The sequence below is a fragment of the Ovis canadensis genome, chromosome 19 (genome assembly GCF_042477335.2).
Source record: "Ovis canadensis isolate MfBH-ARS-UI-01 breed Bighorn chromosome 19, ARS-UI_OviCan_v2, whole genome shotgun sequence".
Lineage (NCBI taxonomy): Eukaryota > Metazoa > Chordata > Mammalia > Artiodactyla > Bovidae > Ovis > Ovis canadensis.
In genome coordinates, this window is record NC_091263.1 from 57,925,805 (window position 1) to 57,951,761 (window position 25,957).

General features: G+C 44.0%; 1 protein-coding gene and 1 non-coding gene across 7 annotated transcripts in view; one reads left to right on the top strand and one right to left on the bottom strand.

The window, feature by feature from the left end:
* The window catches only part of FLNB (filamin B), a 139,209-nt gene that overhangs the window by 65,477 nt on the left and 47,775 nt on the right, over positions 1-25,957 (bottom strand). For all 6 annotated transcript variants that reach the window (XR_011250668.1, XM_069560563.1, XM_069560562.1 and 3 more), the window contains exons 2-8: positions 14,236-14,484; positions 12,066-12,163; positions 9,483-9,630; positions 3,641-3,759; positions 2,743-2,820; positions 1,444-1,606; positions 678-875 (exon numbers count right to left, since the gene is read on the bottom strand). Coding sequence is in view for 5 of the 6 variants with exons in the window: in XM_069560563.1 (XP_069416664.1) it covers positions 678-875; positions 1,444-1,606; positions 2,743-2,820; positions 3,641-3,759; positions 9,483-9,630; positions 12,066-12,163; positions 14,236-14,484 (1,053 nt within the window). In the remaining variant the exon portion in view is untranslated. The remainder of the gene's footprint in view (positions 1-677; positions 876-1,443; positions 1,607-2,742; positions 2,821-3,640; positions 3,760-9,482; positions 9,631-12,065; positions 12,164-14,235; positions 14,485-25,957) is intronic.
* On the top strand, positions 19,989-20,061 carry TRNAG-UCC (transfer RNA glycine (anticodon UCC)). Its single transcript has one exon. It is a non-coding gene; the product is annotated as a tRNA-Gly (tRNA).

Sequence of the window (25,957 nt, forward strand, 5' to 3'; positions counted from 1 at the left end):
GGAGATGATTCAAGCACAGTAGGGTTCATGCTCTTATGAGAAATCTAATGCTGCCGCTGCCCTGACAGGCGGAAAAACTCAGGCAGTAATGCGAGCAATGGAGAGCAGCTGTAAACACAGATGAAACTTTGCTCCCTGGCCTGCCACTCACCTCCTGCTGTGCAGCCCGGTTCCAGGGGTTGGGGACCACTGGTTTAGTCCATACTCATACCTTATGACCCCTAAGCCTCAGTGTCTCAGATGCCCACTGGGAACAGCAGTAGCCCCCAGGACACCGTGGCTGGTGTCATGACTAGCTGCCATCGTGCTCTCTGCCTGGCAGCCAGTAAAGGAAGCCACAGGGGACCTGCCACATCACTGAACCTCAGCCACAGACACCCTCTCCTCATACAGCTTCCATCCTGCATCTCTCAGTGAGGATCATGAATCCTGGCAGAAGTGTTTTGGGGGCAGATTCAACAGGTTAATATAAGTAAAGCACTTAGGTCAGCGTATAGGAAGCTATTCGTGTTAGTATCTTGAGGACAAAGTAGATACTAGTATTAATGTCTTGAGGATACTTCCTGCCAAAGGGGCCCTGGCAGCAAAATGACAAGTCTGAGCTCAGGGCTGGGCCCTGTCACGCACAGCCAGCCTCAATGCCAGAGCCAGAGGCAGTCAGCTACTCCAGCACTCACCTTCGCCGACCTGCACAACGAAGGGACTCTTGGGGATGGTGTCCCCAGCAAAGGAAACCTTGACAACGTGGGGGCCGGGCTGCATTGGCTTGTACACACATCGATACACCTGGTTTCCTCTGTCTTCCACGAGCAACTCCACGGTGTTCTTCCCCTGGGGATCTTCCACCTCCACACCAATGTCACCCACGCCAGCACCTAGGAGAGAGAGAACAGGCCATGAGTCCAAGTCGCCCTCTAGGAAGTTCCCTGCTGATGAGAGCGAAAGCAGGTATAAAATGCAAACCACAGGAGACAGAGAGGCATTCAGAAGGTGCATACCCAGACCTGTTTCCTAGCAGAAATAAGGAAGGTGGAGAAAGGAAAGTTGCTTATGGGGAGGAGGGTCATAACCAACTTTCATTTTCCCATAATCTCTATTTCCTAAAATTTCTATATTGAAAAGAAAGCTGAAAATTCAAGAATTGTGTTTTATTCATTCCTTTTCTTACCCCTCCTTCCCGCCGGACCTTGCATAGAATTTGGTCCAAGAGATGATTGTTAAACCTTAGTCTCTTTGGAGTATTTATTTAGTCAAGTCAGAAATTGATTATTAATAATCAAAGTTAAGATTGAGAAGAAAAGCTGGTTTTGAAAAATCTCGAAATATAACCAACACATTTGAAAAAGCTAATTTTGTAGTTTTGTTGTTGATTCAAAAGACAAGAAGTCCAGCATCTCAGGTTTCTAAGGATTATCTCCAGCTCTGGAAGAGGAAAGGTGCTACCTGCTGTGTAGATGTCAAAATAGGTGGGCTTATTGGCGATGTTGCCGGCAGCTTCCAAGCCTGGGCCTTTCGCAGTGACTTTACTGGCGTCTCCCTGGGCCTTGTCGACATTCACCTCGAATGGGCTCTTGGAGATGTGCTGTCCTGCAAAGAGGACTGTGACCTACAAATGACAGGCAGGGGAGACATCATCACTTCTTCTTGCTCAGTGAGACCACCCTCTCCTCCATCTTCCTGATCGTACACACAAAGGTCCTGGAACCAGGAACTCTGGGGAAGTGGCCTCAGTGGGACTCCCATCTGACTCTATCAACCACACAGCTGGGCCTGGGACATCAGGCCTTTAGCCAACTAAAACACATCAGACATGCCTAGATTAGCCTCTATAGTAACAATATGCACAAGCACTTCAATCTCCAGACACCAGACTCTTTAAGGCAGCTGCAAAAGGGACCAGTGTCCCTACAGAATATCATGTAGAGTTCCAGGATTTCAAATCTAAGAGCCAAAGTATTCTTCAAAGGACCAAGACCGTTTTCAGATACATGGACTTGAGACATAAGACAGATTTCTGTCTAAACTTTGAGTCGAAGTTCTCATCTTTTAAATTCTGAGGGTTATTGGATTGGGTGGGCCACTGGCCTCCACTCTAGTCAACTGGCCTTCTCTGCATTCAGGCTTTGATGCTGACAGAGCCTCTGGAGCACTCTGAAGAGGGACATTTAAGGAAGCACTAAAGACAAAGAGCCCATAGCTCAGCATTTACACTCCAGGCTTGCAGTTACAGTTATTAGTTATCTCGGTGGAGTCAGAAAAATCTTACGACACTGCAAAGAATTTAATGGAATTCAACCAATCTGCATGGAGTAGCGATTATCTCAAGTCTGATTCACAGGGATCCGAGATTTTTGACAATGAACATGGATACTACTATAAACAGAAAGAGAAATCAGAGGAGGATTTAAGGGACTTTCCAGATGGTCCAAAGGTGAAGAGTCCACCTGCCAGTGCAGATTCAACCCCTGGTTGGGGAAGATCCCACATACTGTGGAGCAACTGAGCCCACGCACCACAACAAGAAAAGCCACCGCAACGAGAAGCCAGCACAATGCAACTGGAGGAAGCCCCCACTTGCCACAACAAGAGAAAGCCTGCAAGAAGCAATGAAAATCTAGTACAACCACAGATAGATAGATAGATGATAGACAGACGCAAACTTAAGAAAACCACGCTTCTTCCGCATCTATCAAAGCAAGCACAGAAGAACATTCAAGCAAAGGCCATGATGTTTTATCTTACTTTGTGCAGTCCGGTGACCTTGGGCAGATACTCCACAGAGTATGTCTTGTTCTTATCACTGTCAGGGGTCACGAGTGCCTAGGAGGTAAGATGAGTGACAATTAGAGAAGGCACTGGTGTAAGTGTGCTGTGCTCGCCAAGGGCCCATGGCAAGGTGCCAGGCCAGGAACCTACCCTGGCTCTTCTCTGGCCCACCACTCCTGCAGGAAGCTCCAAGAGAAGCAACCTGAAGTCACGGAAACCAAGTCACATTAGCACACAGGTAAAACCAAGTCAGGCATCTCCATCATCTCAGGGCTGTTACCTTTCCAGATGAGAGAGACTATGAAGCTAGTAACCTAAACCTTTCTTGGCCCAATAGTTATTAAGAGCTTATGAAACACCAAGCCCAGGGACAGGTACCAAAAATAAATCAGGCACAATTCCTGCCTCAGTGGGAGAAACAGACAATTACGCCAATAAATGTAGAACTTCAGATGGTGCTCAGCGCTAGGAATAAAATACAGTCTTAAGATGATAGCCTGACAGAAGAAGCAGTATGTGCAAAGGTCCCAAGGGAGGAACCAGAGGATGATCAGCATGGGGAAAGAGCAGGGAATCAATATTGCTACTGGACTGTATTTTATCAGTAACAATAGTTAAATGCAATATTTTATTGTATTATATAATGTGTGTCCTTGGGTATCAATTTATATGATACTTTAAACACAACTCTTAGGCAAGTGAATTTAACTGCTATAAGACTCAGGATTCTTTTTTTTTTTTTTTTTAAGAAAAAAAAAAAAAAGCTTTTGTTTTGAGCTTTAATAAGAAAAATAGGGACACAGTCCCTGGCCCTGTTATAAGTGCCAAAGTTTCCATGGGATACTAACAGGGGAGGCAGCCTCCTCCAACATACCTCCTCTTTGTTCCCTTCTGGGTCCTCAACAAACACCATGACATCACCTTGCCCAGCGCTGATTGTGTCCACGGTGAACTTAGCCGGCTGCTTCACCATGTTCCCAGTGGGCTCGATACCTGTTCACGGGTTTACACAAGCACATTACAAACTGGGTCAGGCCCCAACAGTGTCGCCTTCAGGGAAATGAGACAGGAAACCCATTCCTGCTTCTGCCCTATGGGAGACGGTGACAAACCATGATGGGGTAATCAAGTCAAAAACACAAATTTGGGAACTTCCTTCATGGTCCAGTGTCTAAGACTTCATGCTCCCAATGCAGGAGGCCCAGGCTTGTTCCCTAGTCGGGAAACTAGATCCCACTTGCTACAACTAAGACTCAATGCATCCAAATAAATTTTTTAAAATAACTCAAATCTTGTCCTTGGTATTTAAGCAATATTCAGTTCTGAAATATTCAGAGAACTTCAGTCAAAGGGCTACATTATATGACTGTGAAAATGATGTGGTAACTAGAAGTAGGGCTTGCCTTGGGGAAGAAGACAAAGTGTGATTCATTTTTTGTTAAAGACCATTTTTGTTTCTTGTTTTGTTTTTGGCCGCACCATGCAGCTTGCAGGATCTTAGCTCCCTGAGCAGGGACTGAACCCAGATCATCACAGTGAAAGCTCCAAGCCCTAACCACTGGACCACCTGAGAATTCCCTAAAGATCATTTTTGTATTACTTAAAATGTTTTAAATATTGCACTTATTTTTAATTAAACTTGTAAATTGAATGATTGAGCAAATTAATTTGAAATAGAGTAGCATACAAGTGTAAGAATTAATAATACCCTTTACCTAGTTCCCCAAATGGATACATCCTACAAAACTCTAGTACAATATCACAAGTCACGGCACAATCAAGATACAGAACATTTCTACCCCACAGGGAACTCTCCTAGCGATCTTTCATAGCCATCCCTTTTGTAACCCTTCACAGTACTAATCTGTTCATCTCTAATTTTATCACTTGTAAAATGTCATATAATGGAATCACACATTATCTAATCTTTGGGGATTAGCTTTTTCCACAAGCATCATTCTCTGCAGTTTCATCCAGGATGCTGCCTGTATCAAAAGCCTGTTCTTTTTATCACTGAGTAATATTCCATGATATGGACGCACCACTGTTTGTTTAACCATTCACCCAGTGAAGGACATCTGGGTTGTTTCCAGTTGTCTATTACTGATAAAGCTGCTATAAACATTCATACACAGGACTGTGTGCAAATGTTAAGCTTTTATTCCTCTGGCTAAATGTTAAAGAGCGCAATTGCTTGGGTTTCTCTCAGTTTCTTGAAGCTGTAGGTTTATGTTCTGCTTTTTTTTGCCAAATTTAGGAATTTTTCAACCATTCAAGGAATTCACTACAGTGCCAATCTTCAGACCCACGATCTCTAGCTGCTTTGCCTTAATCTCTTTCTGAGACTCCTTACATTCGCCCTGTAGAAAATTCCCAGGGGTTTTAGTTGCACTTAGTGGGAAGCATTAGAAAAAGTACTTCTATTCCATCTTCCCAGAAGTATTACTTTTTTAAAAGTTTTTATTATTATGGAGAGTCCTCAACTGATACAGACATGGAGAGATATTAAAATGAATCCCACGTACCTATCACTTAGCTTCAACTACTCTCAGCTCACAGCCTGTCTTGTTTCACTGCTTCATTCTCACCTCTTTTCTCCTCTTATGTTATCTGGATACAAATCCTAGTCCTCTTAGTTTTCATCCATAAACATTCACTACTTATCTTTAGAAGATATTTTTAGAATGCCCACATCAAAAAATAAAATAATTCCTTAATAACATCAAATGGAATTCCTTAATAACATCAAATGTTCAGTGTTTAAAGTCCTAAATTATCTTGGAAGTGTCACAAAAATAAATAAATAAAATATTCTGAATCTTAAAAAAAAGTCTAATGAATTTCTTTAACAGTTTAAATAGGACCAAATAATTTTCACATGTTACAACTGGTTGCTAAATCTCTTAAACCTCATTTATTCCTAGATTTCTCTTCATCTCTTCTTTTCTTTCCCATTGGTCTGGGTTGAAGACATTAGGTCATTTGTTACTATATCTGGATTTATATTAGCTTTCCAATAAATAATTTAAGAAAAACTGGTAATAGATAGTTACATAACACAATCTGTTAGGTAAAAAAAAATGCAAATTGAAGAAAATATACAGGTTGAACTCATTTCAGCATAGAAAAATGGCTGGAAAGAAATACCTCCAACTCTGAAGGAAAAAAATGGGGCTAGCAAATGCGACTTTCAATTGTTGTTTTCTAACTTTTTCTTGTGCTTAAAATTTATATAAAAATTATGTTATTTAACAAAGATTTGATCATGCACTTAAAACATTTATAAATATCCACTCCATCTAACTCCACAGCCTGCAGAGTCAGCCTATGAAAGCCAGAGACTGGGCTCCTCTTCTCTGGCTAACCATGGTTGGTTAGGAAGCAGAACCACACCTATTTGGGAGATAATGCTTCCCGTGCAGAGAAACCACTGTTCCCTAGGATTACTCAGAACTAAAAGTGCTGAGGGCTTCCCATGCAGTGGATGCTCCATACAGAACACAGGTTTCATTAAAGGTTTCTGCTTGCCCGTGGATACAGGCTTTCAGCATGCTGACCCCTGCCAGGGAGCCCATCACAAAGGCCTGCTTGTGGCTGTAGGTTCACATCACGCCAGCCTTCCCTCCTTCCAGTTGAATGGGTCTCAGTGAACGGATCTGCAAATGCTCACCAGCTGGTAATTGCAACTTGGGCAACACCAACTCTTTAAAAACTACAAGATGAAACACTCTCTCTGTCTTGGTTCTGTCAGCAGAAACAAAGCAACATGGCCACACAGGAGAGAACAAATTGCCCCTCCCCTTTGTCTCATCAAGGACAAGGTAATACCTAAGGTGCTGCCCATGTGGCCTCACATGGGGCTCTGTTCCCTAAAATGACCATTCTGTCTTTCTACTTAAAAAAAAAAAAAAATTAAACATAGAATTACCATATGATCCAGCAATTCCACTTCTACATATATCCCCCCAAAATTGAAAGCAGGGACTCAGATACTTGTATGCATATGCTCACAGCAGCATTATTCACAATAGCTAAAAGGTATTAAAAAACCCTGAATGTCCACTGACAGAAAAATGGAAAAACAAAATGCGGAATATGGAGACAACAAAATATTATTCAGCTTGAAAAAGGAATGAAATTTTTATACATTCAACAACATGAATGAATCTTGTAAACCCTATGCTACATACAGTAAACCAAACACAGAAGGACAAATATCAATACTATACGAGTCCACTTACAAGGTACCTACAAGAGGCAAATCCATAGAAACAGACTGAGGCCAGGAGAAGGGGACGACTGAGGACGAGATGATTGGATGGCATCACCAACTCGCTGGACATGAGTCTGATCAAACTCGGGGAGATGGTGAAGGACAGGGAAGCCTGCTGTGCTACAGTCCACGGGGTTGCAAAGAGTTGGACACAACGTAGCGACTGAACAACAACATCATAGAAACAGAAAGTAGAATGGCACTTGCCAGGGCCGGGGGAGGTGAGGATGGAGAGTTGCGTTTGATGGGTACAGAGTTTCAATTCAGGAAGATGCAAAAAGTTCTAGAGATGAAGAGAGGTGATGGTTTCACAACACAGTGAATATATGAATATACTCAATGTCTTAGGTGCACCTAAAAGGAGTTAAATTAGTGAATGTTATGTTATAGGCATTTTACCATGGCACAAAAATACAAAAGATACATATATATGTGTGTGTGTGTTTCCTCCCTAAGTATATAAAACTTACAGAGTCAAATGAAGGAAATGGCAATGACTAGCCACATTCCTTAGCTGCAGCAAGAGGTCATTTTCTAGAAAACAGCACTGTGAAAGGAAACCGTTTCACATTAACAACAGGGAAACTGGATACCAGCGATAAGCTTATTGCAAACAAGCACTTTATGCCTTGATTAGATTCAATCCATTTGACCAATTTTGTTGACAAAGAGATTTGGCTGTTTGCAACTTTTCTGCCTTTAAGGGAAGCATAACCTTTCAAATCAGATTCCTTATTCCTGCCAGTGTCTTTGACTAGGGCTTAGAGAGAAAGCACTTTTAAAGCATGCATGGACGTGCCAACCTTCACTTGACTGCACTGTGGGTACGGCTTTGAACAAAGTCCCCTGTCTCGATATAACACAAATGATGGCACAGAGCCCACTTCATTGCCAGAAGGCCTTCAAATAGCAAGTAGGTCTGTTCCAGAACTCTCTGTCCTCTTAATCATGCTGCAAAAGATGAGAACGGGGCTGAGAACAGTGCACACTCAGCACGCTGCCCTGGTCGTGTGTCATTTCAAGACCAAGCTGATGCCAAGTAGGGCCCTGCTAACTTCAAAGGGAATGAGTGGATAGACAACTGCTCTACATCTTTAGAAAGTCAATGCCATTAAAAAAAAAGAAGAAGAAAAGAAAGTTTGGGAAAAGTATTCTAGATTAAGAGTTTCAGATAAAGTAACAAGCAAATGTAGAAAGTGAGTCTTAATCAGATCTTGGTTTGTAAAACAAGAAAACTGTAAAACAGACAACTGTAGGATAAGAGAAATTTAATTGTAAACTGCATATGAGCTGTTATGAAATTATTGTCCTATTTTCTTATGTGTGATAATGAATACTGTGGTTGCATAGAGGATGTCCTCCTATTCTTAGGAAAGGTTTGCTGATGTTCTGAGGAGCAAAATGTTACCATGCCTGCAATATATTTTTGAATAGTTCAACAATCACACACATGAGCACACACAGAGCAAGACAACACATTAGAATGTTAAGAGCAGTAGGCAGATTATAGGAAATCTGGGAAAACATGGGAAATATTTTGTGTGTGTGTGATCCTAATTGCAATTATGAAAATAGAATGTACTCTTCCCCCTCACCACAGAAAAGAGAATAAATTATATCCTGTTGTACTAATTTTTACCAGAAACCACACTGGGCTGAAATGCAACTGTTCTCTGTAAATAAAGCTAACAGGCTTGAAGTCAGGTGCCAACCAGAAAACCAAATTCCTCAGAATGCCTCTGACCTACTCGAACGTTTTGAGCAGAACACTCCTGGCAGCTGGCTGGGAGATTATAAACAGGATGTCTTAGCATGGAAGTATCTGCCAGGGGTTAACAATAGCTCCCATTGCATCTGGAAACCTGCACAGCTTTCACATAACCAAAAGGAGAAATGAATCAGCAGTCAGAAGACCCAGGCTCCTGCTGCACCCCACCATGGCAATCTGGGGGACCTCCCCATTCACCTTCTCCCTCCACTCCAGCATCCCCTTTCCTTTGTGGACTGGGCCTCTGATTGCTCATCTGAAAAATGGAAAGAATAGTCCTTTCTTTATCTCAGGGTTACTGCATCCAAATCACAAAGTACAAACTCATCCATCTCCATTACATTAAAGTAGCACTGTTCTTGGAAGCCTAGATTCACAAGACAGAAAAGGATAGAAATAAACACAAGGACCTTTAGGTAAAGGAGGAAATTTTAAAAAAGCTATCTGACAAAGAAGGCCTGGGACGTCTTAAAATATTAAGCTTACACATTCTCGATCCTGAATAATCAAGACCACAGTGGCTGATTCATGTTGCTATATGGCAGAGACCAACACCATATCGTAAAGAAATTATCCTCCAATTAAAAATAAAAAAATTTAAATTAAACACATAAATAAAAATGAATAAATCAAGACCAGAGGACAAGCCTCAAATCCAACATGACCAGCGCTTACCTCTACCATAGGCCCTGGCTTTCTTGGGGTTGAGTTTGGGTTTAAGGGGAGCTCCAGGCTTGAGCTTGGCTTTGGGGAACTGGGACAGGTAAGTCATCACTGAGTGCTCATCCACATCCGGGTGAATAATTTCTTCAGGAGTGATGACCTAGAATAACGACAGGGTAGATGAACACCCAGAACATAGCACTTTGCAACTACTAAAGTTTTTGCAAACATCTCTTAAACCAACAACTACAAGTATAAAGAAATTGAGTCAGCTTCTCAATAAAGTGAAACTGCATGAAACCGGCATGCCAAAATTAGTTTTTGGTTTTTTGTTTTTTAAAAAAAAACAAACCTTTTAGAAGTGTCACCATTATCTTTGGAAGCTAAGGACCTTCTCCAGACAATTCTGTATGTAATTTCCAGAGGTTCAAACCTCCCCACAAAAAAGGCTACCCACTCTCCTTTCCAGAAAGACTAATCTCTATCAAGTAAGGAAGAAGAAGAAACAAGAATACATGGGATTAAAGCATATTGCCAAAATATTTGCTCTTTTATCCAGTATCTACATTTCTATTTACTCAGCTTCTACTAAAAATAAAAAAATTAATAAAACCAAAATGAGATAATGCAATGACATTAGATATGTGGTCTAAGAAACAGACTGAATGCTTTCGTCCTCCCCTAATTCATATGTTAAAGTCCTAACCCCGGGTGTGATGGTAATAGGGGGCGGGGCCTCTGGGAGGTAAGTAGGTCTGGATGAGACCATGAGGGTGGAACCCCCACGATGGGACTGATGCCCTTACAAGAAGAGGAAGAAAGGCCTCAGCTCAGTTTCTCACCACCACCTGAGGGCACAGCCAGAAGTCAGCTAGCAGCTGTGTGCAACCCAGGAAAAGAGCCTTCACCAAGAACATAGTTTCTTGGCACACCTTTATCTTGGACTTCCCAACTTTCAGAACTGAGAAGTAAATAAACGTCTGTTGTTTAAGCCACCTGGTCAGTGGTATTATTATAACAGCCTGAGCTAAGACAGCTCTCAATATGTTTTAAGCCATTTTCAAAATAGGAAAGGGGAAATTTTCTCCTGACATTCAGCTTAGGAGCAAGATTAGACCCTTGCTAAATAGGTGGACTCCCTGCTGGTGTCACAGCCCCAGTTTCACCACTTGATCCAGCCCTAAATAGCAAAAAAATGTTCTCCTGCCCGCAATAAGCCATACCTCTTCGGAGTAACAGAAGTCTCTCATGCACCAGATCAACCAAATTCAGATGAACAACATTATGTGCCCAGCTTCCCTCACTCCATGGTAAAAGAAACAAGGAAAAAAAAAAAAAAACAACCCAAAACAGGAAATATTCTGATAATTAGCCTGCTGCAACAAGATAGCTATTTGGGTTTGTACACTTGCCTCCAATACATTCCGCAAAATACAGGACATGCATTGCTTTGGCATTTCTTCTCGGCAGCTCCTTCAACAATTTTACACACTGCCAACATCACATGAATGCCAAAAGGAGATGGATTTCGGGTTTAAAGGGAGATGAAAAACAAATCATACCGCTTCTTAAAGGTGAAAGAGCCAAGGAATGGGCCTTGGAGCAGAGACATGATGCCAAAACCAAACCAAAGAAATACAGGCAAGATTTTCTACCTTCCAAGGGATCCTGATACAAATACACTGACCTCAGCTCTGAATACCAACTTAAGACCTTAATGGAGTCTGTAATGAGGTCATCCATTGCCTGGCACTGGCTACCCATAACTTTTCTTGACCGAGTCTTTGAACATGGGAGTCATGATGTCAGGAGATGCTATTTAAACTCCTTGGAGGGCTTAGAAGATTGGACCTCAACTAAGCAACGTGGCTACAGCAGATGGTGTCCAGGACATATTCAATTTCTAAGTTCCCTTGTTATATTCCTGTGTTAGGATTATGGGCAATACAAATTCTCCCACAATTTCCACTGATAGCAGATTATCTTGATTTATATTTCTTTAAAAGTTCTAAGTGACTTTCTTAAAGATACTGGATTTACAAATGTTTCATAGCTAAAAAATGGTCAAATATTGGCAGTTTCTTATGGTTAAGGTCAAGATTTGCAGTCTGGCCTCCAAACATGGCCTCTGTGATCTTTGGAAAAGAAATATACAAGAAAATCTGTCACAAGTAACAGTAAAGATTTTTAGGGAATCTACAAGCACCTAGGCAGTGCAGTGATAAAGAATCTGCCTGCCAGTGAAGGAGATGCAAGGGATGTGGGTTTGATCCCTGGGTTGGGAAGACTGGCTGGAGTAGGAAATGACAAACCACTCCAGTACTCTTGCCTGGAAAATTCCATGGACAGAGGAGCCTGGTTGGCCACAGTCCCTGGAGTCGCCAAGAATCGGACACGACTGAGCAGACAAACAGACAAGTATCTAAGTCAATGAGCATCTATTAAAGTGGATAAACTGAGAAAGATGGAAGAGGGCCCCAGGCAATGCTCCTTGAAAGCTGACCACTGAGGAGGTCAGACTGCGTGCAAGACCACAGGCATCCACAGGGCATCAGAGGAAACAGCTCGGCGGGCCGTGCGTGCTTGTACACGTACCTGCGGGACGCCTAGCCAGTCGTCTGCCTGCTGCATGGCTTCTCGGGCATTATCTACAGGCTTCCGTGGATCCCAGGATTCCCAGTCTGGGCACAGACCTGTTAACAGCACACAAAAGATGCTGTTGGTGTTAACTGACTGAAGAGGTGAAAGCAACTCTGTGCCTAAACTAAACTCACTCAGTCTCTTGAGAAAACAGTTTCTTCCAAAAATCTTAGTGAACTGTATGCATTCTGGGCCAAATGTATCATGGATATGACTAAGCCAGGGTAGAAATCACTCTGCCTGAGCTGAGACTTCTTCAGGTTGTTCTTCTTGCATTCAGATAGAGATTATCCATTCCTTGATGGGGTGGTCTAAATAAACAAACAAAGCCTATAAAACCATTTGGGCCTGGTGTCTTTTAGGAAGTGAGACTTTTTTGACACATCACACTCAAATAGCATCAAAGCCACAAGTTAAGGGCTCAGTCCCACAGATTCCCTGACCCCTAACTCATTCAGAGCTGGGCTTCTGATGAACCAGCTACAAATCAGAGGTTCTTACCACCCCGTCCTCAGGTTGGATCATTTCCTAGAGTGGCTCACAGAACTCAGGAAAACAGTTTACTTACTGGGTTACTGGTTTATTGTAAAGGACCTTATAAAATGGAAGAGATGCATAGGGCAGGTGGGAGAAGGGGCAAGGAACTTCCATGTCTTTTCAGGCATGCCACCCTCCCAGGACCACACGTTCACCAACCAGAAGCTTCCCAAACCCGGTAGTTCACGGATTTTTATGGCAGCTTCATTATATGCACTGATCACATCACCTCACGTTAGTTACTAACTCAGCCTCTATCTCCTCTTCCCTTCCTGGAAGTCCGGAGAGAGGGGCAAAGGTTCCAATCCTCTAATCACTGGTTGATTCCCCTAACATCCAGGCCCCATCCTTACAGGCATTCCAAAAGTTACCTCATTAATAAACTTAGGCATGGTTGAAAGACACCACTTGGTAAATTTCAAGGGTTTTAAGAGCTCTGTGGCAGGAAAGGTGACAAAGACCAAAGATATATTTCTTATTATAAGTTACAGTGTCACAATTCCAAGCCTTGACATATCTACAAAGACTGGACTAGCATCCTGTATATTTAAAACATTCACTTGCTCAAAGATCTAAATCTAGAATCATCTCAAAATCTTTTGTATGCACAAGAAGTACAGGACTGGACTAAAAATCCCCAGGTTTAAACTAGAAAGAGGCATCCTAAAATGTGTCTTTGCATGAGAGCAAGGAAGAGGGCACTGGGAAATGAACTAATGCTGAGCTTCTAGTTGCTTCTGGATGGCACAGTTTACAGGCTCTCAAGGAAGACTGGGGACTGGGACCATCCTCCTTCCCTCTCTCCAGTTGAAACCAGCTAGTTGCGTACATTGAGAACCACTAGCTTACTTAATACTAATGTGCCCAGCATATACAAAGCAATCAGTAAATGGAAAATATGATTGTTAGAGTAGTTTTTTTTATTAAAAACAATTTTGGAGGTGCACATAAACACAGGCTCTGTTTTTTCTATTGAGTGTAACAGCAAACTCTACCCATCAATCTAAACCCTGCAGTGAGGGTAATTACTACCTTGGTGTACATTCAACCACTCAGAAAAGAGGAACCCATCAAGGGTGGAAAAGGCTCCAACTGGATCCTGACCAAGAACTATTTCACAGCAATGCAGAAAGAAAAGGGTGGAGAAAGCCATATACAGTCAACCCAGTGGTTGATAAAAACGGGTACTTTCCACTCAATAAATGTTTTTAGATTTTCATGCCAAACCACCTAATAGGGCACATGTTGAAGCCAATGGGAAACCAGGCACCCACTGTGGGAAGAGGGGGAAGAAGCAGGACTTGGGGTCTGGAAGCTAAACTCAAGGTCTGCTTAGAGCATGAAGGCCTTCATTCAGAATTTGGGTAAATAACTCCATGCTCAAACAAGTCTATGGAAAGTCTTGTAAGACTTTTCATCAGAAAGCAAATGAAGCCATTTTTAGTTCCTTTAGATACCTTGCAATCAGCTAAAAACCAGGACAAATACAGCAGTCACAGCAAACCTAGCTTTCCGAAAACCAAGAGATTCAGGGGTCAACGATACCCCCACTCTGGAAGAGATGGCTCAGGCAGCCGTGGGCACGTACCTGGAGCACAGCTGTCTACCAAAGCTCCCAGGGCTTTGCCGTCTTGCCAGTTCTGGTTGAAGTTGGTGATGGGCAAGTAGGGGATCTTGTTCTGAATCCACCCGAGCAGCCTCTGCTTTGGCGTCTGCTTCTTGGCATCGTCATCTCCTTCATCCTCCCACACGGGCATGGAGATGGAGTAGTGGAGGATGAGCGTCCACACCAGGCCCAAGATGAGCTTCAGGTTCCCATCCACGATGGCTTTGCTGTCTGAGCAAAGAAACACAGGCAGGGTCAAGCCTCTAGTCACACAGGTGTGAACCAGTCTTTGTAAGAAAGTAAATGAAAACCTCAGCTGTTAGAGACCCACACTGAGCTATTTAAGAGTGAAAGGATGTCATGCTGGCATCAGTTTCAAAATACTTGAGGTGCAGAGATGATAAGATTCCAAAACATTGTTAACTAGCGTCAGCGGATCATGAGTACACGAGAACACATTATTCTGTGTTCTCTATTTTTGATCGCTGTTTTGGGTTTTTTTTTGACGAACAGAGATGGGATCTCAGTTCCTGCCCAGGGATTAAATCCACACTAGACCCGGGTTCGATCCCTGGGTTGGGAAGATCCCTTGGAGAAGGAAATGGCAATCCACTCCAGTACTATTGCCTGGAAAATCCCATGGACAGAGGAGCCTGGTAGGCTACAGTCCATGGGGTCATAAAGAGTCGGACACAACTGAGCGACTTCACGTTCACATTCACGTTCTGTACTGGAAATGTGGATTCTTAACCACTGGACTACTAGGGAAGTCCCCCACTGTTTCTATTTTTACATGCATTTGAAATTTTCCATTATAAAAAGTCATTTTTTTTTAATTTCAAGAAATCATTTCAGAAATATAGACAATAAAAAGAGGTGGCTGCATTCCTGTTAACTAGGCAGTATGCCATCTAACAGTTTGTGTATACACATATGTGTATTTGCTGTCCTGAATTTATATTATACTACATGATCAGTCTTGAAATCTTTCTTTTCACTAATCACAATGTCACAGGTATCTTTTCCCTATAAAAAGATACTCTGGTACTTTTCTGGTGACCCAGTGGCTAAGACTCCATTCTCTCAATACAGGGGCCCAGGTTTGATCCCTGGTCAGGGAATTAGATTCTGCATGCCTCAACTAAAAAGATACCACATGACAGAACTAAGACTTGGTGCAGACAAATAAATTAAAAAAAAAAAAGTTGTTTCTGTTTACACACCCATCTACAGGTTTCAGAGGCCATCTCACCAATACTGGGTGTTACCAATCACGTTCATCTCTGTTTCTCTGACAAGTTAGTCATTCATAAAAGGAGGTCACTAACAGTTGGGCAAAGTGTTGCCAGGTGACTAGACAAAGGCAGGGCCCCCTTTCTAGTCATTTCCCAGCTTAACGAGACATGCTCTGCCACTGGCCAGCCCCTCCTGGAACTCTCACTGAAACTGTTTCTACTTCCCACTCCCCTTGGCTTCCCAGTGACTCTTTCCTCTTTCCAACCTCCAACTACACCCACCAAAATTCAAACATTATCTCCAAGATAACTATCTGTCTGTCTCTCCATTTCCTACACGCTTTTCCCACCAAACAACCTCTGTTGCAATCTCCCATTCTGCCAGGACCCCAAAGTGAAAATGTCAGAACCTTCTAGGACTCTCCTTCAAAGCCCTGGTACAGTTCCCACAATTCCCTCCCTACCTCTTGGCAAATCCTTTTCTACACTGTCCCCCCAAATATGGGGCCCCTCCTCCCCTCTGATTCCTCAACAGCCATGAAACTCCACCATTGTTCACGGAACCCAGAACCATCCTTCTGGTAAGGTACCTACCTATATGCTTCCCAATTCACCAATAGTCTCTGCTGCCCAGAGTCAAACTCTTTAAACATTCAGCACCTTGAGAGACCCACATAACCTCTACCTGCTTTTCCACCCTGCCACCATCACCCACCACCCTCCACAATCCAGGCTCAAAGACTCCCCATTCCTGAAGCACATCTTGCTTTGAACCCCCTGGACATCTCCACCTGTTCTGTATGCCCTTTGATGGAAAGACCCTTTACCCTAACCTCCTGCAGGATAAACCCTGGGTCATCATTCAAGGGCCATATCTATTACAAACAGATGGTGCACTTCACTACCACTAGCCTATGTGTGGTCACACCATTCTACCCTCAGCCTCCTCCAACCCCCAGGGCTGTGAGCACCGGACGGGGAGTAACTGAGCTTTCTTCATCTTGCAGCTCCCCACGCCCTGTCCCTTCCTCCCACTGACCGCAAGCCACCTGAATGTTGGTTAAACACACGTCAAAATCCACTGAATGAAACTCAACTGCAACCACATGAAAAATAAACTCACACGCTCTGGAGGAGTAAATGGCATGCCATTCAAAACTGAAAGGGTGGGGATTTCTTGTTTTTAATCAAACTGTTTACTGTGACGTCCTCTTACAAAGGGGGAAAAAAACACCCCACACCCAAACCCACAGAAATCAAAGGTAATTTCATGGTTACACATTCAGTCACAGCAAGACTTGATTACATAAAATGACAGAGTAAAGAGTATCATGAACTGGCTGGTAAGACACACTGAATGTAAGTGATCCTCATTCAAAGTTAAGGCACCCAGGGATTTTCTACATGATGAACTGTATGACGAACGTTTACACATGACTGTCCGAATAATTCACAGGACCCAGTAACAAACGAAAATGCAGGATTCTTTGTCCAGAAGTATCAAGAATATCAAGATGGCAACAGCAGAGCATTAAAACAAGCACACAGAACCCTCTTGAGTATGGGGCCCTGTACAGCTGCCCCGTCTGTGCAACCACAAAGGCAGCTCTGCTTCTGAGGTCCTGTGGTGAATAAAGGAGCAGCGATCTGCATGAAACACTGAACCCTGCACAGAATATGAGCAGCCAAGGTTGCTCATATTCATTCTGCTGGACCAACTGCCAGTCCCTGACCATAACTGAGATTTTTGGATTAGATGCCCTGTTACAAATCTGTCTTTAAAGTGCTACTGATTAGTGAGTTACTATCTATGGATGGCAGAAAAAAATCGGGTCAAACAATTTTCCATGCCCATTTCCTTTATTCAACTTAAAGAGCAAAGAGCAGTCTCATGAGGGGAAGGGAGGGGATAGAAGCAGAGAGTATGCGTACTTATTGCTAATCAAGGAAACGGGTATACCAGGCAGGGTCAGATCTTGCAGCAGGCAGTATCTGAACAGGTCAGAGTGTCACCCAGCCACGGGCATCAATGTGCAAAGCTCAAACTTTCCTGAGTGATGTGCTAACTGCTTTACAAATGCAAACTTGCAGATTTCATCCATAAATCAAAACATGAAACCAGTTTGCTCTATTTTTACCCAGCTTACACATGTTGGTTTAAAGGAATGAGACATGAGTCTTTTTCAAAATGATTTTGGGGGAAATATGACCCAGTAAAAGTTGGAGTCAAATTTATGAAACGTACAACGCCCAGAACGTCTGTTTCCAATGAATTCAAGGTGGGTGTTCAACCGGGAAAGCCCCCATTAAGGTCTCATTGGGATAAATGATACTTTCGTTCTGCTATTCTAAGAAGCTGGAGGGAGAGCGGTCCTCATTCCAAAAGCGATTTTGACAGGTGAGAGTTCAAATGCTTCACCGAGCTCTTGGAACAATAAAAAGATGGCGACTTGCCCAAAAGGCCTCCCCCATTCCCACCCACATGAAATAGGAGACTCCCTGCGCCTTGAAAATGAAATGCTACACAGCGTCACAGTGTCCGTGTGTAACCATCACAGCTGACTACAGAATTTGCAGCCGTGAGCGTGCTCTGTGATGTTTATGTCGAATGTAAACACGGAGCAGAGACGTAAAAAGAGGAAAGGGCCAGGTCAGCTGGAAGCCTCTTGGGCAGCCTTCCACCTTCTGAGGTACTGAGAGCCTCTTTCAGGAATAAAATAAGGCAACGCCCAACCTCCTAGAGTCTGCTTAGATTGGGTTGGCAACTGGCCAATAGTTTCTTCTTCCCGAATTCAACCAATCACAGTCCCCACATAAATGGCTCCAGACAACACCAGCTCTCAAGCCACACACACCTTCTGTGAACATACCTTCTGCAACTACTTCAAATTAGCCTGAATTATATGTGAGTGAGGGTAATGTTATTGCTTTTATCTTTGTTTTTGGGGTTTTTTAAAGCTAGAAAGTCAAATCCAAGCTATTACAAATTCTAGGATCCTTTCAGCACATCAGTTCCCTAGTCCTGGTAAGCAGCATTTTGGAATGGGTGCAGGTATTAGGACAGAAACCAGCTACTCTTAGGCAATCTTCAGCAGCATTTTAGAAATACCTCCTTTGTGGACAAGTCCCCTCTAGGTCAGAGAGACGGTGCTGTTTCACGTCTCTCTATTCTTACAAGTAGAGCTGTGTGGACCCACACAACCATCACTCCCGCTACCTTCACGATGTAAACCTTCCCTCCTGGCTGTTGCCAGGGTGTCAGAAGCGGGGACCCAGGAGGAGAGGCCTGGGGGGGGACACCATCCCTTGTAAGGACAGCAAGTCACTAGTCCCAGTGCAGCCGGCTGCCAGGTCAGAAGCAGACGACATGTGGCTGAAGGAGTCCAGGACAGGTAGGGGTTTCAGGAAACCTCCGTCTAATGTGCTCTTGGGCACAGCTCATCAAGGCCATGTGTGTGTGCTCAGATGCTTCAGTTGCGTCTGATATACCCTGTCTCAAATCATGTAGCCTTGGACAGTGGGTGGGCCTCCTCTCAGCCCAGCATCAGAGTCACTGAACCGGACCTGTCCTAAAAGAGGCCAGGCAGGTGATGGAAGGAACCTGGGTCCCAGAATAGGGTGTCCCACCAACCTAAAGACTGAAAAAAAATCCACTTCATTTTTCTAAAAAGCTCTCTGTCATAGCAGTTTGACTATAATAAGAAGATACTCTGGGCTTTGAAGACCTGAAGTCACAAGGGCCTATTTCCATTTATGTCAGTAAGATATAATGAAATAAGGGTGGATCAGGGCACGGGGGTCAGCTGGATTTCCAATTTTGTTTTTTGCTCATGAACTACTCAAGGATGACAAAGGAGCTGTTTGAATGAGCACGTTTTACACATCCCTACATCAGGGTTCAGTTAAGAGAGTTCGTTCAGAAGGCCTTTTCATGCTAGCAGTTTTTCACGAGAAGATTCAGTAGACCGAGAGTGGTCATTGGTGTTGGCACATGAGGTGAGTTGAGAAAGGTGCTGAGACCCCAACTAGATTCAGTGAGAAAGACTGCTGAAATGGATTACTAATCCTACCGTGAACAAGGCATGAGGAATATAGAGACTCAGACTACCATGCAGATTAGTAATGTCTGCCCTGGGCATGGCATGAGGAATGGTGGCTAGGATTTCTTTGCAACAGAATAGAGTAAACCTTCTCAAAATCCCTGATTCGAGGTTTCATCTATATGTCCATAAACATTTCTTGCATGTCACTTTAGATGTCCAATTTTCTAACTTGCCAGCTACTCCTTCTGTTCTTTCTCACTTGCTGGACAATTTTTGCTGATAATAATTAGAACAAATTACAGTATTCTATAAACATCTTATTTTTATTTTGGTACACAGTTCTGGGTAGACTTTCAGATCTTAGGTACTATGATAGTGTATTGCTTCATAATTTATCCCAAACACCTACTTTCTGATCAAGAGATATCTTTTATTTAAAAGTTACATTTATGGGAATTCCCTGATGGTGCAGTGGTTAGGACTTTGTGCTTCCACTGCAGGGGGCCCAGGTTTGATCCCTGGTTGGGGAACTATCTGCATTATCCCAGTGGGTTTTCTTTTCAATGCCATTTTTGAAAAGTTACCACTTTTGAGGATTATTTTATATTCAGTAGTGAAGTCACACTGAACTAAACAAGATGGTTTACAGTAAAGTGCCTAGAAGACAGTAAGTCTCTTTTCGTTTACTATTAGTAGGAAATCCCTGAGAAGTTATAACAAGGAATCTAACCTGTTAGAAAGGTGAAAGAAAGAAGAAAAAATGGAAAGATGCTCCAAAATGGTCAAAGCAGTGCATCTGAACTAGCTTTTTGACCCTAAAACTTCAGGCCCCTGTATTAAGTCATCCCACTGCTGCCCCACAGTTCTCCTGAGTGGCCATCAGGACAAGGCCGCAGGGACTCCTGAGCTTGAGCCCTGAGTCAAGGAGCCCAGAGTTCAGCCACTGGGAGGTGCGGGTAAACCCCAGCGTGAGCTGTAGAGGCCTCAGCATGGAGGCGTCTGTCCCTCCCTCACAGCTTCCGGCCACAAATGCTCTGAGAACACGTCCAGCTGAAATAATAAACACTGGCTGTGAACGGAGGCCCTCATCACCTTTAACTCCAGCTCAGCTTGTCACTGTTCATCCTGTGCAGAGCCCAGAGGGAAGCCCACAAGGAAAGGAGCACGGGCAGGAGAAACGACCTGAGAAAGACCTCTAAACACGTCCTCTCCTGACATCAACAGCAGCCAAAACAGGACAGCAGCCCTCGTGCAGACCTCTCCTCTGGGCCACAGGCATTGCCTCATGTGACCCTCACAGCCACCCTATCAGGATGGCTTTTGCAGTTAACCCAATCTTACAGATAAGAAAGCAGAGGCTCACAGAGGTGTCTCCCAAAAATGACATAGGAGAGCCTAAATTTAACCACAGTTCTCTCTGCTGCCCTCTGAGCCCAAACTATTTATTTTTGTTTAATTCACATACTGATACTGTTAGTTGCTCAGTTGTGCCCGACTCTTTGTGACCCCATGGACTGCAGCCAACCAGGCTCCTCTGTCCATGAGATTTTCCAGGCAAGGATACTGGAGGGGTTTGCCATTTCCTTCTACAGGGGATCTTCCTGACCCAGGGATCGAACCTGGGTCCCCTGCACTGCAGGCAGCTTCTTTACCTACTGAGTTACCAGGGAATAGCTGATCTAGGACATGCTGGCATTAAAAAAAAAAAAAAAAGTCCTATCAAGGATTTCTTTGTTCTTTCCCATTCAGGAACTACAACATGCTTTTCAGATATCAAAACCCAGTGCTTATTTTTATTATCAATACTACTCTAAAGAGAAAGAGGATAAAGCAGAACTATTTCTTTCAGTGCAGAAAGTCATCAAGCTATATAGATATTTCCTAAAGTCTTCTGTAATAGTAATGTTAACTGATGAAAATGTATTTATGCATCATTTTAGCAAGAAAAATTATGGAATTCCCCGGAGCCCCAACTCTTATCCTTCCGACTTTTCTGAACACACATGATGTCATGACGGCTCTCACAAGGCAAGCACAGTTACGACGCTCGTTATACAGATGAGGAGATGTGCATACGGACAGGCCCCACCCCTGGGCAGCATGGCCAGTAAGCAGCTGTGCTTGGGAGGGGAATGCAGCAGCCCTTCTGATCTGGCCCCATTCATTCCCACCGCCCCCAAACTGCTAAGGTTCCAGGGAAAGAATGTGGTAAATAGTGACAGCACAGGACCTGGGAGGGGCAAGCAGGAGTCAGGGCGGGATCGTTAGTGCCCCTGCCTCAACCATGACTTGCTCAGCCTCTGCTGCACCCTAGGGACTGGAGATTCTAAAGATCCCCACCCTGGCCCTTCATCTGGCAAGTCCTCCACGCAGAACGGCTGCTTGGCAGGGAAACTGAGTCAGAAGGGAGATGCTTCAGCTCTGCTCTTGCGGACCCAAACCAATATATTAACCTGCATTTTCCCCAGAAAACAGAAATTAGGATGAATTCTTGAAAAGCTCACTTTACTCATCTATTCTTGCAGCCAACAAATAACTTCCTAACTGCCTACTGAGTGTCAGGCCCTGTGCCAAATACAAATTACACTTTAAAATAAGAAAATAAGTTAGATTGGCTTTAAAATATTCCACAAAAAGATACAGCATCATTATAATGAAAACCAGCATGAGCTCCCCACCCCAAGGCAAGACACTGAAGACCTTTTAAGGTGAAAAAAGAAAAAGAAAAGAAAAACAAAAACACACACACACGTAATTTTTTGCCTTTTGTGTCTCATGCTAGGCTATGTCCCCTGAGGGTTCTTTATTCCTTTTACAATTAAGAATAAAAGCTAAAAAATAATAACGATGATGAATAGGATAGGGATTCATTCTTCCACTGCAAACTTGTATAAGTTGAGCCTTGTTACAAAAATCAGATCAAGGTGACTTCCTCAGTTTGAAAAGGGAGAAATCAGTTTGCATTTCCCCCCCCATACCTCACCTCATGTTACAACTCATATGAACCAGTTACAGAAATGGCAGCCTGCCCAAAGATTGTGAAGTCATAAAAGGAACAAAACTCCCAATTTAAAGTCTTGAATGGGAACCAAGCTGAGGGAAATTCCAAATAATTTATGACTGCTGGCTCTCACCATTACCAACAGAAAGAAGATGAGGTTGGAGGAGAGGAAGTTCTCAAGGGACAGATACCTATATTGCCATTTTCTGTATGGGGTCTTCAGCTCTGTTCCCCCTGAATTTGGACCTTCAACCCACAATTACATGAGCCTCTGGATACACATGCCACCCAATCACAACAGAGCTGTCTCAGCCCAGACATGGGGCTCCTTCCTGCAAATTAATTCCACACCACCAGCATCTCCCCCTCCACCGTGTAAAGAGCATGGGCGTGGGGGGCAGGCATGAACCCACTTAAACAAAGGGGAGCTCACTTGCTGAAATAACTGGTAGCCAAGGAGCCCAGAGGCCAGGGATGCTAAGTCAGTCAGTGAGCCTGGTCCCCCTCCCAGGCGCAGCCACGCCTGGCCGTGGGACTAGGACGGGCCACCACCCTGCTCTGTAAGATGAGCGTCATAACTGGACGCTCGTTTCTCAGCAAACAGTTGTGAGATAACGTAGTAAAGCAGGTAGCAGTCTGACCGATGAGCGTGCCGCCACTTCAGCAAGGACTATGACAACCACCACTGTGTCACTGTAAACATATCGAGTGTGGGGACTTCCCCATGTCCCGAGAGCACTGGGAAAGATCCACTGCCATTCAGTTCTGTTTCAAGACCGCTCAGAAGACCAAATATCCCAGAACTCCGCCTTCCAACGCAGCATTCCATCTGCTAACAACCACAAAAGCCAGCCCATCAGGGACCCAGGATTAAGCCTGATAGAATCAAGATGTTCTTTGCTCAGCGAGCTGCTGAATGAACTCGCAGTTTGCTAAAATCTGCAGGCCACCCCGACTCCTCCAGCAGATTCCTAAGAAGTCTGCAGTGGCCAGACTGGGCCACTGCTGACAGAAAATTAAAAGCAAGGTCAAAAAATTCAACTGGAGGCACAAGGTATTCAGCGAGGTTCCCTAACGTGATTTCTTTTCCTAGTGGGGGAAAGAAGAGGTCTGGGTATGAAAGTGGCCTTTAACCATTAAAACAGTTCATAACTATAATAAAATGGGGGGCGGGGCGCAGCTCGGGGGAGAACAGAGACTGAAAACAATCTAAATGCCTTCCCTAGAATAAATGGTTAAATAAAGGTTATACAACACTCTTGTGCAGGAGAATAACGGGCAACAGGCCTCTGTGAAAAGAATGAGAAAGATACGCGTGTTCCAGCAGAGACGGGCCTCCATGATATATTAAGGGAACAGGGTAATGTGTAGAAAAGCTTAGCTAGTGCAATCCTGTTTTTGACAAGGCATGACTCTGTGTCTGAGCAGAAAGATCTAGAAGCCTGCACCACAAAGAGTGCTCACTGGCTCTCCCTGGGAAAAAGACTTGGGTGATGGCAAAGATGGGCTTTCTTTCCTGTTGTTTGAACATGCTCCTATGTTGTTTGAATTTTTTTTAAAATTTAAACCTTACTCCTTTTTTCGTATTTTTTAACAACTTATTTTGTTTTGGGGTATAGATGATTAACAATGTTGTGATAGTTTTCAGCGAACAGCGAAGGGACTCAGCCATACAAATATGTGTATCCATTCTCCCCCAAATTCCCCTCCACTTTCATAATAAATTTTGACAAACACTCCCCAGAAGAAAGCAGCATAGCAATGCAAATGTTAAGGAACTCTTCGTTTGGACAAAGTTTCTTGTCGGGATCTATAGGCACTGATGTGGGAAAATTGACAGGTTTTATCAAATGATAAAATGTGCTTTTGAACTGTGGTGTTGGAGAAGACTCTTGAGAGTCCCTTGGACTGCAAGGAGATCCAACCGGTCCATTCTGAAGGAGATCAACCCTGGGATTTCTTTGGAAGGAATGATGCTAAAGCTGAAACTCCAGTACTTTGGCCACCTCATTCGAAGAGCTGACTCATTGGGAAAGACTCTGATGCTGGGAGGGATTGGGGGCAGGAGGAGAAGGGGATGACAGAGGATGAGATGGCTGGATGGCATCACGGACTCGATGGACGTGAGTCTGAGTGAACTCTAGGAGTTGGTGATGGACAGGGAGGCCTGGTGTGCTATGATTCATGGGGTCGCAAAGAGTCGGACACAACTGAGGACTGAACTGAACTGAACTGATCCAATGATGAAAGCCACGGGTATGACAGGTTGGAACTGGAGTAAAGGAGTGGCCAGCCAGGGGAAAGGACATAATTGGGTTCATGTATCTATAAAACCGCTCTAGAAGAGATATTTCCCACCAACACTGCCATTGCATCTGAGTGGAAAAGCAGGGGACAGGGGTGAGGGGAGCAGGAGGGAGCCAGTTTCTCATCTTTTCACAACACCCTTGATCGTCACCACAGGCGATGATACCAATCAACAAATGAACACAGGAGGCTTCTCAGGCTTTCAAGGCTTGCCTTGTGGTGACTTCCTTCGCTCATCTTCCCATATTTGGTCATCCAATTGCCTTCCCATTCCTCAGGTAGGTATACCTATCCCAGACAAGCACGCTCCATGCCTCAGGAGGTGGCCTTTGGCCACTTCCAAATAGCTTGCTGGAGGAGTGGAAGATGTTGAGGATTACACTGCACAAAGATGGAGACATCTGGGTGCCTCTGGGCATGTCTTTCAAGCCAACAACAACAACAAAAAATACCAACCATCCACCTTCCTGCTCCCTCCACATCCCTGTAGCCCAAGAGTGTCCTTCCCATGATGCAGAGGCCCAGCCTCTCAGTTATACATGAAGACCTGGGGTCCAGCCCAGTGCAGTCCCTCCCACTGACTTCTCATTACTGCTTTACAAAGTATCACTGTTAGCCCCATTTTCCAGATGGAAAAACTGGTAAGAACAAAAGTAGTGCCCAGAGTCACATAGCACGTAAGAGGAGGAGGGGATCTGAACTCCAGTATCTGCGCTCATCATTCCGCCTGGAGACAAGCCTGGGCTGCAGAGGAGGGGACCCAGACGCGGACGTGATGGTATCGCACAGGCTTTCAAAACCGGCAAAAGTCAAGGAGGAAATAAACGCTGAGGGGTTACATCATCCTCCTAAAAGAGACTTATCTCCAGGCCCCTGAACTCTGTCCCATGATAAATAGCCATGGCAGTAAGATACACAGACCAAGCACACAGCAAGTCGGCGTTGCTGCTAAAATGGGAACACGTCCTAACATTCCTGAGGCACAGGGTCCGAGTGCAGGGCCAGCGAGTGACACGCTAAACACACAAAACATCACCCGACTGCAGCTGCCGTGGCTAGAGACACACATCCTGCTGTCAAATGTCGTCATCACCAGTTCTGCATCGAAAGAGTCCCAC